At 40.3% G+C, this 12,133-nt stretch overlaps 1 protein-coding gene across 8 annotated transcripts in view; it reads left to right on the top strand.

Moving 5' to 3' along the window:
- LOC308407584 (potassium voltage-gated channel subfamily KQT member 2-like) overlaps positions 1–12,133 on the top strand; it is a gene marked incomplete at its 3' end in the record, with an annotated part of 41,130 nt that overhangs the window by 15,254 nt on the left and 13,743 nt on the right. For 7 of the 8 annotated variants that reach the window (XR_013973692.1, XM_080899350.1, XM_080899349.1 and 4 more), the window contains exons 2-9: positions 5,902–5,992; positions 6,083–6,209; positions 6,500–6,675; positions 7,957–8,082; positions 8,259–8,369; positions 9,476–9,571; positions 9,670–9,764; positions 10,385–10,444. Coding sequence is in view for 7 of the 8 variants with exons in the window: in XM_080899350.1 (XP_080755476.1) it covers positions 5,902–5,992; positions 6,083–6,209; positions 6,500–6,675; positions 7,957–8,082; positions 8,259–8,369; positions 9,476–9,571; positions 9,670–9,764; positions 10,385–10,444 (882 nt within the window). Of the gene's footprint in view, positions 1–5,901; positions 5,993–6,082; positions 6,210–6,499; positions 6,676–7,956; positions 8,083–8,258; positions 8,370–9,475; positions 9,572–9,669; positions 9,769–10,384; positions 10,445–12,133 lie in introns of those variants that run through there. The other variant, XM_080899354.1, reaches the window with a different exon arrangement.

The raw sequence follows: 12,133 nt of genomic DNA, 5'->3' as shown, positions 1-12,133 counted from the left end.
TAGAACAAAAACATAAAAAAAAAAACCACACGAGTTGAATTTTTCATTGGGCCACTGAACTGAGCAGCAATTTATTTATCTTTGTGTTAACCAAAGCACAAAAATCTTAAAGTGCTGCATTCAATAACATAATAAGAACCACACAGCCCTTCAAAGAACTCCCTAGCTCAGTAACACTTGCCTTGTACTTCTTGTGCCCAAGCAAGTAATCAGAAGCCAGGCATGTGTGCTCTGCCCCAAAATAGGCCTCCTTTGCTTTGAGATTTGCTTTATCTTTCTTGTATAATAAAAAAATTGTTCTTTCAGTGAACTCATTCTTGCCTGGAAGCTGTAGGTAATCAGTGTACAGTATATTTAGTATATTTAGGTGCACTGTACAGTTTTTCAGTGATGTAGTCCTTGTGGATGGAGTTCTCAAGGGGGGGGGGGGGGGGGGGGGGCAGTTGCTGCTAAGAGATGCTTCTTTGTATTCAAGCAGAATAAATGAACCTTAATGATCCAATGAGCTGTACTTGATCTTTACTTTACAGGTCTTCTTGAAGAGGCCAACTTTACATGATCACAGAGACAGAACACACACACACACACACACACACACACACACACACACATATATTACTGATTTAATGTTCATGAATTGCAAAGTCAATCTTAGGGACACGTGTCTATTCACTAGTGATATTTGAGAAGAAACTGATACATTTTTAAAAGATATGTATATTTTTTGTATTAGCCCTGTGACAGGCTGGCGACCTATCAAGACTCCATCTTTCGCACCACCCTGAATTTGATAAGGGGGAGAAAATGGATGGATGGATGGTAATCTGTGTGTTCCACATATGCCATAAAGACGATGATAGTTAGATTGAAATATCCTGTTGGCCTGTAGCTGAAATCCAATAGTCAGATTTGATGACTATTTAGTTCTTATGACAATAATACATTAATAATTTGCTTTTCTGAAATCTGATACTGGTTGTTGTGTTCAAATAATTAATTGAACCAAGTAATTTGATAAATTGTGTGTTAAATACCTAATCATCACATCAGATTTAGATATTTGGTCGGCAATGCTGATACAAATTTTCAGCCAAGACCTGAGCGAGAGCAGGAGATTAAGAGTGCAGCAGATTGATGAGCAGTTAGGTACAGAGGGTGCACACAATCATCAGGGACAACACAACAAACAGCAAAGGCAGACTGACAATATATACCCTCACAGGATAACAAGGGGAGATATAACAGGAGGGATGCACAACTGGAACTGGAAAAATGAACTAACACAAACATATTCAAACTTATATGTTATTAGTTCTCAGAACATTTGATATTAATTCTACCGTGAAACAGCTTTAAAAGGGTGGAATTATCAAGAGAAAAATCCAACAATTTCTAGGCTTGTTTTCAGATACTAGCAACACCACTGCTTAAAACACAAGAAAACTAATGTGAGTAATGTGATCTAACAGGATGAACTTTACTGGCAGACTACAGATATAATGTAGTGTGTAGCAAAAGCTTTCACAGCCCGTTCACTATTACTAAGTAAGACTTGACTGCTGAAGTCATCATTGATATATGATATGACAACAATGACCTCAGTCTGACTTACCAAAGTAAAAATGTACAGAATTGTGGGTTTAGAGGTGAAAGTGCTTGTTGTTAAATATTTTAGGCCTTTGAGGAAGAGTAACAAACATATCATAAAGAACCAATCAGAAAAAAGCTTATTTATGGGCTTCACTGTAGCCACACGATTGATCTTTGCTGCTTCATTCTGATTGGCTGACGGCCAAATATCACTGCCAGGAATGGATGTGAACTGCAGCAGGAAATTCAGATAAATTGCATTTAGGAAAAAAAATCAAGGGTGAGCCTTGATGAGGAGTGGTGAGAACTGAATGAAGCACAGAAGGAAAGACTTTATGCTCACACGGATTCAACATGTTTTACTAGTGATGTCAGCGTTAAGCTTTCTTGCTTCTGAATGGAGGACGGTATCCACCTTACCTGCATTGTTACTCACGCCGACCTATTTTAAATTTTAGAATTATTTGAGAAGATTTTTACGGATATGTGCAAACCTCAGTTTACTCATGTGGATACAAGCGTACCACATTGATTCCGGGCCTTGTTAGTGTTAAGTGCTACGCAGAGATACACACAGTCCGTTCTGTGTTTCTGAGCTGGACTTTTGCCCTTCTTCATTTTTAAAGCTGCACAAACACATTTGTTTGTATTAATAATGGATGAAGTGACGGGACGAAGTGTGTAACGGAAAGGTGACACTTGCAGAGATAAACCTGACAAGAATTGTCACTTTACAGTTCAAATCCACTCTATTCCACTTTTGGCCTTTTAGAGCATGCTCTTCCTGTGGTCTTCTTTTCCAGCTGTGGGGGGCAGTTGAATGATTTCTGACCAATACCAAACAGCACACGGAGAAAGAAACTAGAAGCAGCTGGTGAATGCAGTGGAGCTTTTAGCAGAGAGTGAGACAACTGAAGTAAATAGATTAGAAACACATTATCCAGCAGCCACCCTCTGATGTCTTTACTTTTTCAAGCCAACTGATACAATAATAAATATATTACTTAGTAATATACAGTTTCAAACTCTGGCCCCGTCTCTGTGTATTCTGTGTAAATGCAACATTTTCTGAACCTTTTTATCCCAATCAGCTCACATGATAACAATTATAATAATAACATCTCATACTATCCATTGGTAAATGAAATTATTTTTGCATCTATATATTGGAATGATAATGGGCTCAGCAAATACCTACTGCCATTCTACAGTATCTCTAAGTATGATTGATGTTGCCTATGGCTCTAACTTTTATAATCCTGCACTGTCCTGGGTATCAGGTTTCATGAGGCACTTTCCATTTGCTCTGCTCTGGATTTCTTCCAGCAGATCATTTCTTTTTTTTCTTCTTTTTAATTCTTCTGTTTGTTTGTTTTTTTTAATTACTAGTGAAACTGACATAAACTTGACATCGTAGTCATTTATCCTGATTAAACAGATTTAGGTGGTCTATTATAGTTCCCAATCACCTTATTCTCCAACATACAGTGGGGCAAAAAAGTATTTAGTCAGCCACCGATTGTGCAAGTTCCCCCACTTAAAATGATGACAGAGGTCAGTAATTTGCACCAGAGGTACACTTCAACTGTGAGAGATAGAATGTGAAAAAAAAATCCATGAATTCACATGGTAGGATTTGTAAAGAATTTATTCGTAAATTAGGGTGGAAAATAAGTATTTGGTCACCTCAAACAAGGAAAATCTCTGGCTCTCACAGACCTGTAACGTCTTCTGTAAGAAGCTTTTCTGTCCCCCACTCGTTACCTGTATGAATGGCACCTGTTTGAACTCATCATCTGTATAAAAGACACCTGTCCACAGCCTCAAACAGTCAGACTCCAAACGCCGCCATGGCCAAGACCAAAGAGCTTTCGAAGGACACCAGGAAAAGTATTGTAGACCTGCACCAGACTGGGAAGAGTGAATCTACAATAGGCAAGCAGCTTGGTGTGAAAAAATCAACTGTGGGAGCAATCATCAGAAAATGGAAGACATACAAGACCACTGATAATCTCCCTCGATCTGGGGCTCCACGCAAGATCTCATCCCGTGGGGTCAAAATGATCATGAGAACGGTGAGCAAAGATCCCAGAACCACACGGGGGGACCTGGTGAATGACCTGCAGAGAGCTGGGACCAAAGTAACAAAGGTCACCATCAGTAACACACTACAACGGCAGGGAATCAAATCCCGCAGTGCCAGACGTGTTCCGCTGCTGAAGCCAGTGCATGTCCAGGCCCGTCTGAAGTTTGCCAGAGAGCACATGGATGATACAGCAGAGGATTGGGAGAATGTCATGTGGTCAGATGGAACCAAAGTAGAACTTTTTGGTATAAACTCAACTCGTCGTGTTTGGAGGAAGAAGAATACTGAGTTGCATCCCAAGAACACCATACCTACTGTGAAGCATGGGGGTGGAAACATCATGCTATGGGGCTGTTTTTCTGCCAAGGGGACAGGACGACTGATCCGTGTTAAGGACAGAATGAATGGGGCCATGTATCGTGAGATTTTGAGCCAAAACCTCCTTCCATCAGTGAGAACTTTGAAGATGAAACGAGGCTGGGTCTTCCAACATGACAATGATCCAAAACACACCGCCCGGGCAACAAAGGAGTGGCTCCGTAAGAAGCATTTGAAAGTCCTGGAGTGGCCTAGCCAGTCTCCAGACCTCAACCCCATAGAAAATCTGTGGCGGGAGTTGAAAGTCCGTGTTGCTCGGCGACAGCCCCAAAACATCACTGCTCTCGAGAAGATCTGCATGGAGGAATGGGCCAAAATACCAGCTACTGTGTGTGCAAACCTGGTAAAGACCTATAGTAAACGTTTGACCTCTGTTATTGCCAACAAAGGTTATGTTACAAAGTATTGAGTTGTATTTTTGTTATTGACCAAATACTTATTTTCCACCCTGATTTACGAATAAATTCTTTACAAATCCTACCATGTGGATTCATGGATTTTTTTTTCACATTCTGTCTCTCACAGTTGAAGTGTACCTCTGGTGCAAATTACTGGCCTCTGTCATCATTTTAGGTGGGGGAACTTGCACAATCGGTGGCTGACTAAATACTTTTTTGCCCCACTGTAAGTGAGGTCAGGACCTGCCGAGGCTCTCATCTGAGTATCTCTTGTGCAGCAAAATTCATATGCAAGACCATCATTTAACTATTTTATCCAAATGAATCCCCTTTAATAATATCTAATCAGGATTTTATCTGTTGTGCAATGACTAGCCTTAAGTATTTTCCCCAAGTTTAGGATAAAAGCATCAACAGTTTTTCTGCAATTTATATCAACATAAATTCTCATAAAAAAAAAAAAAGCAATCCTGCTAATGACTCTGACAGAAAGCAGATAGAGTGGCTCAGCTGAGATTAGATGTAGAGATTAGACTCTGTCTAATAAGGGCGGGGTACTAAGGCTGGTTGGATGGCTTGTCAGCTGATATAAATCACTGTTCAGAGGTTTGTACACTTTCATACAAACGTGTTCAAAATGTACAAAATTAGCTTTAACTGACTACCATGGTGATACCGATTACTCTGAACTGGACCTGTCACGGTCTGCGGAGGCAGACCGTGCGGAAATGTGTGTGGTGGACCCAGGAGCGAACACAAGCGAGGATGCAGGAGTGGAGTTAAACAAAAGCGAGCCTTTTATTCTGGCTGATGAAAGGAACAAAACAGAGTGAGGGCAGCATAAGAGTAATAGTTCAAACAGAAACCTAAACTGGACATAAACTAAGGAAAAGCTATGGCTGGAGATACGGAACACAGGGGGTGGTAACACAGACGACGCGACACAGACTACATGAAACACAGAGACTAAATACACAAGAGGGATGATCAGGGGAAGTGGCCACACATGGGAACACAGCTGACACAGATAAACATAACAAGACATGGCAGGAGTAAACAACACTGACGGGAGACTGTCAAAGTAAAACAGGAAGTACACAGGTGCAAACAGGAGGAGAGAGAGAGCACGGGCATAGTGGGCTGGGGAAACATGGAATGAAACAAGGAGGGGAGATGAGGGCTCACAGATACATAGAGGGGCACACAGGGGATAAAAGTCACAAGGGGAAGTCAAATAAGGAACACCACAACAGGACAACTTAGGAAACATGGCCTAAATAAGGAACGAAATACAAAAATACAAGAAACTAAGAATACTGGGCCCACATGGCCCAGGACCATGACAGGACCAAAAAAAAATATCTACACATGGATCTATCAGGTGTAACAGTGACTTACCCTAAATAAGAGAGTAGAAGCAATAACTTTACTTTGTCTCATCCGTTCCAGCTTCCTCTTGGTGTTTTCGTGTCTTATACTCTCAGTCTTTGCCACCATTAAAGAGTTCACACAAAGCTCAGAGAGTGCCTTGTACATCTTGGTAAGTATCACTTTATTTAATATTTTAACAGTATTCTGCATATAAATTAATGTCACAAGGTTAACTCCCCCATTCTGTTTTTTTCCACAGGAAATTGTGACCATTGTGGTGTTTGGAGTGGAGTACATTGTAAGGATATGGGCTGCTGGCTGCTGCTGTCGATACAGAGGATGGAGAGGGAGGCTAAAATTTGCCAGAAAGCCTTTCTGTGTCATAGGTGTGAAAACACGTTTGTCTTGTGTTTTACTGGCTGTCATTTCTGTCACCTTGAAGAACATAACATGGACACATTACTTGTTACTTGTTTTGCTATTACTTCTGTTCTTAAATGCTGAAACTTTTGATACAATGATACAAAAATATTTTTCCAACTGCAAATTGTTTGTTTGAACAGTGTACAGATTAAATGAACAATGATCTTCAGTGTCCATAGTAAAGTGTTGTTAATTTAGTCTGATTTGACCAAGGTCATGGTTTTCTATTCATATGTTGTACTTCTCTTCCCAGACATCATGGTGCTGATTGCCTCAGTATCTGTCCTGGCAGCTGGATCTCAGGGCAATGTGTTTGCCACCTCGGCTATCAGGAGTCTGAGATTCCTGCAGATCCTACGGATGCTGCGCATGGACCGCCGTGGAGGAACCTGGAAGCTGCTCGGATCTGTAGTTTATGCACACAGCAAGGTGATCTTGATGTACTCCAGTTTTGTCTGTAGTTTCCTCAATGTTTTGATTGTTAAGATTGTGTGGCCGCCATTATCACTTATCTTTTAACCACAAAGCATGCAGACCAGGTGAAAGTAATATTTTTAGTATAGAGTAACTGTAACCCACATAAATGAGCTGAGAAAGAACAAAGAGAAAAAGTCCAGCGCATATAATAAATGGGAATTTGAAAAGTTATCATGGCTTACAAATATGTTATTTTAGAAACATTTTGTTGTCTTATCCATATGTCTTTGCACATATGCAAGAAAAATGCAGCCATTTTACCCTATTTCAATATTCCCTGCTCAAAAATATATTAAAGGAACAGGGAGCAGGGCCTCACTGACCTCTTGGACAGTCTGGTGGTGCCAAATGGACTGAAACATAATGTCCCAGAGGTGTTCTGTTGGATTTAGGTCAGGCGAGCGTGAGGGCCAGTCAGTGGTATCAATTCCTTCTTTCTCCAGGAAGTGCCTGCATACTCTCGCCACATGAGGCTGGGCATTGTCTGAACCCAAGTATTTAATCCTGATACCTAATGGCAGTCAGGGTGCTGTTGCCTAGCCTCTGCGCACGTCCATGGATATGGTCTCCAAAGACCATAAGTAACCCACCACCAAACAGGGCACGCTGAGGAGGAACCCAGAAATGACAATTGGTCCAGTGATTTCATCTTGATGCCTGTTTTACATAGCATGTTACAGGCAGCATAAAATTCTCCACGGCTTCTCCACACCCTTTCACGTCATGTCTCCTTGAATCTCCTCGATGATCTTGAGACTTTGCTGGCTAATCTTCTGGCAATGGCGTGCATTGATGTGCAATCCTGGAGGAGATGGACTCTATGTTACTTCAGTGACACTCTATTATCAAAGGTGTCTCCTCCGAGAAAGTCTATCATGACAAGGAAGCATATTTCTCTCTGTTTAATTTAAATGAGCTTGGAAAATCTAATTATTTGCTTTTACTAATAAGCTGCAGAAACATCATTACAGGGTTTGTGGGTGTTTGTGTATGATTACATGAGAAGGAGAGATGGCAGGCTGCAGCTTTTGTGGAGACGAGGGAAATAAAGAGGTTTATGAAATGCTTGGTTCGCCGCACAGGGCAAGAGATTCACATATGATGTCCAATATTGTTACAGAATAGCCATTTGTACCCATTGACAGAGGTTACATTGCCACTTTTGCAAAGCATTCAAGATGACACTTAATTACTTTAATTTCCCAGTGGTCACTGTATTGGTTTTCTCTGTAGGAGCTCATCACAGCGTGGTACATAGGCTTCCTGTGCCTCATCCTGGCCTCATTCCTGGTCTACTCCGTGGAAAAGGAGTCAAATAATGAGTTTGACACGTATGCTGATGCTCTTTGGTGGGGGCTGGTAAGACTAACAAGGACAACATGGATCTGCAGTATTTGCTTTCTGTTTTACAACATGCATTTTTGACAAATATTCCGCTTAGAAATGTTCATTTTACTTTATTTCCAGTTTTACAAAAAAAAGGTATTAAAAAAGCTATTTAATGTTTGTTTGTTTTTTATTTTTTTTTGTACCAGATAACTCTTACCACCATTGGTTATGGTGATAAGGTTCCCAAAACCTGGAATGGACGCTTACTAGCAGCCACGTTCAGCTTGATCGGCGTTGCCTTCTTTGCCCTTCCTGCTGTAAGTATGTAGGCTTGTCTTTAGGGCGTTGAAGCCGCTGACAAGAGTTCACACAAAGTGCACATCATAAATGATCCTCATTTATATGCCTTTACTCTCTCTCCATTATGATGTTCTCTGTAAGTGCATATCTGCCTGATCTCACTGCTCTGCCCTAAGAGAATATACTCTGTGTTCTCTGGCAGGCTCTTCCATAGGTTATGGTTTCATTTAGTTTGATATCATAACTACAGTAGTGCATTCATGCTATGGATTCAACATTATGGATTCGAAATGTATCTAATCAAGTGAGTAACCTGAAATGACAACAGGATAGCACATTTAGCACCCAACACCTAGCATTTTAGTGTCTATCAGCTAAATGTTTTCGTTTTAAAGCCCAGAAAACATCCTGTTTTATCCCACAATGACTCTCATTAACCTTTTTATTCAAATCATGTAGCTCATCTCATCACTCAAGCAGGTCCATTGCCCAATAACTGATATAAAAAAGCAGCAACCAGGTGGTGAATGTAGTTGAGCTAGAGAGCCAGTTTTTTTACAGGTACAGCGACAGTGAAAATAAGATTTGTATTCATCAGATCACTAAAACACCATAGAAGCAGTGTGAGGAAATAACTGCGAATGTTTGTCTTTTTGGGACAAGCATCCAGTCTTTTATAGTCCAAAGAAAGCTTAGTGCAACCGATGCTTCTAAAAGGAGCTGAAAAAACTTGGCTCATTATTCACGTTTTCTTTAGAAAGCCTGAGTTTGATGATGTAGTTTCAGTGGCTAAAGTACGTGTCAGTGTTTGTTGTTCCACCTGAGATTTAAAGATATCACACTCAGCAGTAAGCTCTGAGTAAGCAGCTCCCATTCGTTCTGTCAATCATACAGGAAACTGTACTTGATCAGCAATCACTTTTCCTGTCACTACTTTTGGCACAGCATTTAACATCAGCATTTCCTCTCAGGTTTCTATAACCCCAGATGTTTTGTTGGATTGCTTCGGAGAACCGTTAAGGGACAAGGAGGAGACAACTTGCTGTTGTTGCAATTCCTCCTCCTGGCCCACTGAGGTCAGTAAAGGTCACTGATTATTTTATGAGTTTCTGCTTTTGTACAGGGCATCTTGGGTTCTGGCTTTGCCCTCAAAGTCCAAGAGCAGCACAGACAGAAGCATTTTGAGAAGAGACGTAACCCCGCTGCAGGCCTCATACAGGTATATTGTGTGATAAGATCACTAGATTCAATTTTAAACACTGTTTAATTCTCAAAACAAAAAAACTGAGAAGCCTTTTTAAAAATTTCCTCACCCAGGCTGCTTGGAGGTTTTATGCCACCAACCTTTCCCGTACAGATCTGGTGTCCACGTGGGATTTTTACGAGCAGACTGTAGCTATTCCGATGTACAGGTAACCGATCAAATAAAGTGGTTGAATCATGCTACACATTATTCAGCATTTTCAGGAAATACAACTGTTTACCCATATCACATTCTGCCTTCTTTCTGAACCTTGAAAGCCAAGTTGAAAACTGAGCTCACAGAATAACCTCATCTTATTGTATTCTAAACATCTTTCTTGGATCAGAAGAATCAGACACCGGTGTGGCTTTACACTTTCTGCTTTAATAAGGCTTTTCTTTTTAATGGAGAAGCAGATGAGAGTCTTAGCAGTGGCACTCTGAAATGCTATTCAAAAGACAAATACTGCCCTTGGCCAATTTGAAAAATTAAGCAGACATTTTGGTGTCCAGCTGTATGAATTAGCAAATAAGCTGCCTTGCTCGACTCTCACAACACAGATTTCTTTTGCTTTTAATCTAGAAGTAGAAAATCATTAGTTGTCTATTTTGAAATGAGTTCACTTACATTCCAGTTGTAATTTAAGCAGAAAAGGTTATGACCAACTGAACATAACTTAAGGCAATTAGCTTAAAAAGCCCAAAGGCGAGCTTTCACCTTTTGCAACTGAGCTGATGAGGCTGTCTTGATAGAACGACTTCTTTGAAGTTCTTCTTTGTCTTTTCCCAGACTTATCCCACCTCTGAATCAGCTGGACCTGCTGAGGAATCTGAAGGGCAAATCATTCAGGTATAACAATGACATTAGGAGTGACAAAGTTGTTGGTGTGATAGCATGATCTCATTATGATGACACCAACGGTGACTCAGTGATCTTGAAATAGAAGGGACCAGGGCATCAGAGGCTGAAATAACTATGTGCACTGCCCAAAATATACACTGAATGCCTTGATTGTCACAAAGGAATAAGATCTCTGAACCCTGTGAGTCTGGTCTGCTTGCCGCACACTTTGCGCTACACTTCCTGTGTTGCTGGGCCTTCCTTTTGTGTTACCAGCTTTTGTGTGCACTTAGCTCATTGTTGCACTCAGTTCATTTACTGTAGATTAACAAAAAAGAGGCTAACCAAACATTTATTTTAAAACACCTTGTTGATGCAAACATCAACCTGTGACCATAATGAATGAATTTTATGGAACATTTTTTAAAACTATTGTTTTCTTCTATTAGTTTATTTGTAATGGGCAAGCACGGAAGAACACTGACAGTTTCACTGGCTCTATAGCCAGAGCAAATTTTCAACCCCACTTGATTGGAAAACCTGTGCGACACTTAGAAAATTCATTAATATACATTTACCAGACAATTTAGTAGTTATAATCTTGGCTGCTCAATTAATCGAATTTTAATCACGATTACGATCTGGGCTTTCAACGATCATTAAAAATGACTGAGCCGATTATTAGCACCTCCCTCGTGCTTTACTCTCGCGCTGCTCCGTGTGGCAAATCGAGCGCACCTCTCTGCATTTCGAACGCGTCACAACAATTTAAGAGGACCCGAGGGAAGCTAAGCAGAAGTTATTTGGAGAGGAGAGTGACTGCCGTTGGTTGAAAAGAGAGGTAAAAAAAACTTCAGTGGTGTGGAAACATTATGGGTTCGCGGAGTCAGACGTGGATCAAGTAGACACAGTGTGTAAACTTTGCTACGGTGTCATAGCTGCACCACAGAGCAACACTGCAAAGTTCACTAAACATAGATGTTTACATTTTTCATTTATTTCTTATATTGCAAACATTTGCACTGTTATCAGTATTTGCACACTATTTAATATTATTTTTTAAAGTCATTATTCAATACATTGTTATTGTTAACCGTTTAAATCTCTGTAGAACCAGAACCGCTTAAGCTAGCGCAATAATTTGTTTTGCATATGAAACCGGAGGAGTTGTACTTACATCTTATGCCATCAGCTTGTCCTCGGTCACGGTTTCCTTCCACATATAACTTTGCAAATATTGCATAAAAAGCGCTTGCAGGAACAAAAACATAATATTCCAGAAACACGCTTTGCCGATCCGATCAGCTGTTCGTAACACTTCCCACATTGAACAAGACCTCAATGCGAACTATCGCATGTCTGCAATTTCCTGTCCGAAACCGGAAGTGACGTCATTTTGCGGAAAATGTAGTTTTTTACTTGCAGGCCTTAAAAGCCTATACTGGTGTTTTTATAAGTCAAGTTTGACTCTATACTTTTCTGAATAGTTGCTGGGATGCTTGGAACTCGAATTGCACTGCTTAAAATAGTTTATTTTGATGCACATGCTGTTTTCTTTGCAAATTTGCATCATAGGATTGTTTTTTTTGTTTTTCCTGCAGTATATAAAAATTGCTGTATCTCCAAAATAAAACTATGAAGACACTCAAAATAAATTTCCTGTGGTGGGAAACTGTTTTTTGCAACTTTTTTGTATTT

This window comes from Rhamphochromis sp. 'chilingali' (assembly GCF_963969265.1).
Source record: "Rhamphochromis sp. 'chilingali' genome assembly, chromosome: 12".
Classification (NCBI taxonomy): Eukaryota; Metazoa; Chordata; class Actinopteri; order Cichliformes; family Cichlidae; genus Rhamphochromis; species Rhamphochromis sp. 'chilingali'.
The sequence above is the reverse complement of the archived record's forward strand: the minus strand, read 5'-3'. Positions and strand labels throughout refer to the sequence as shown.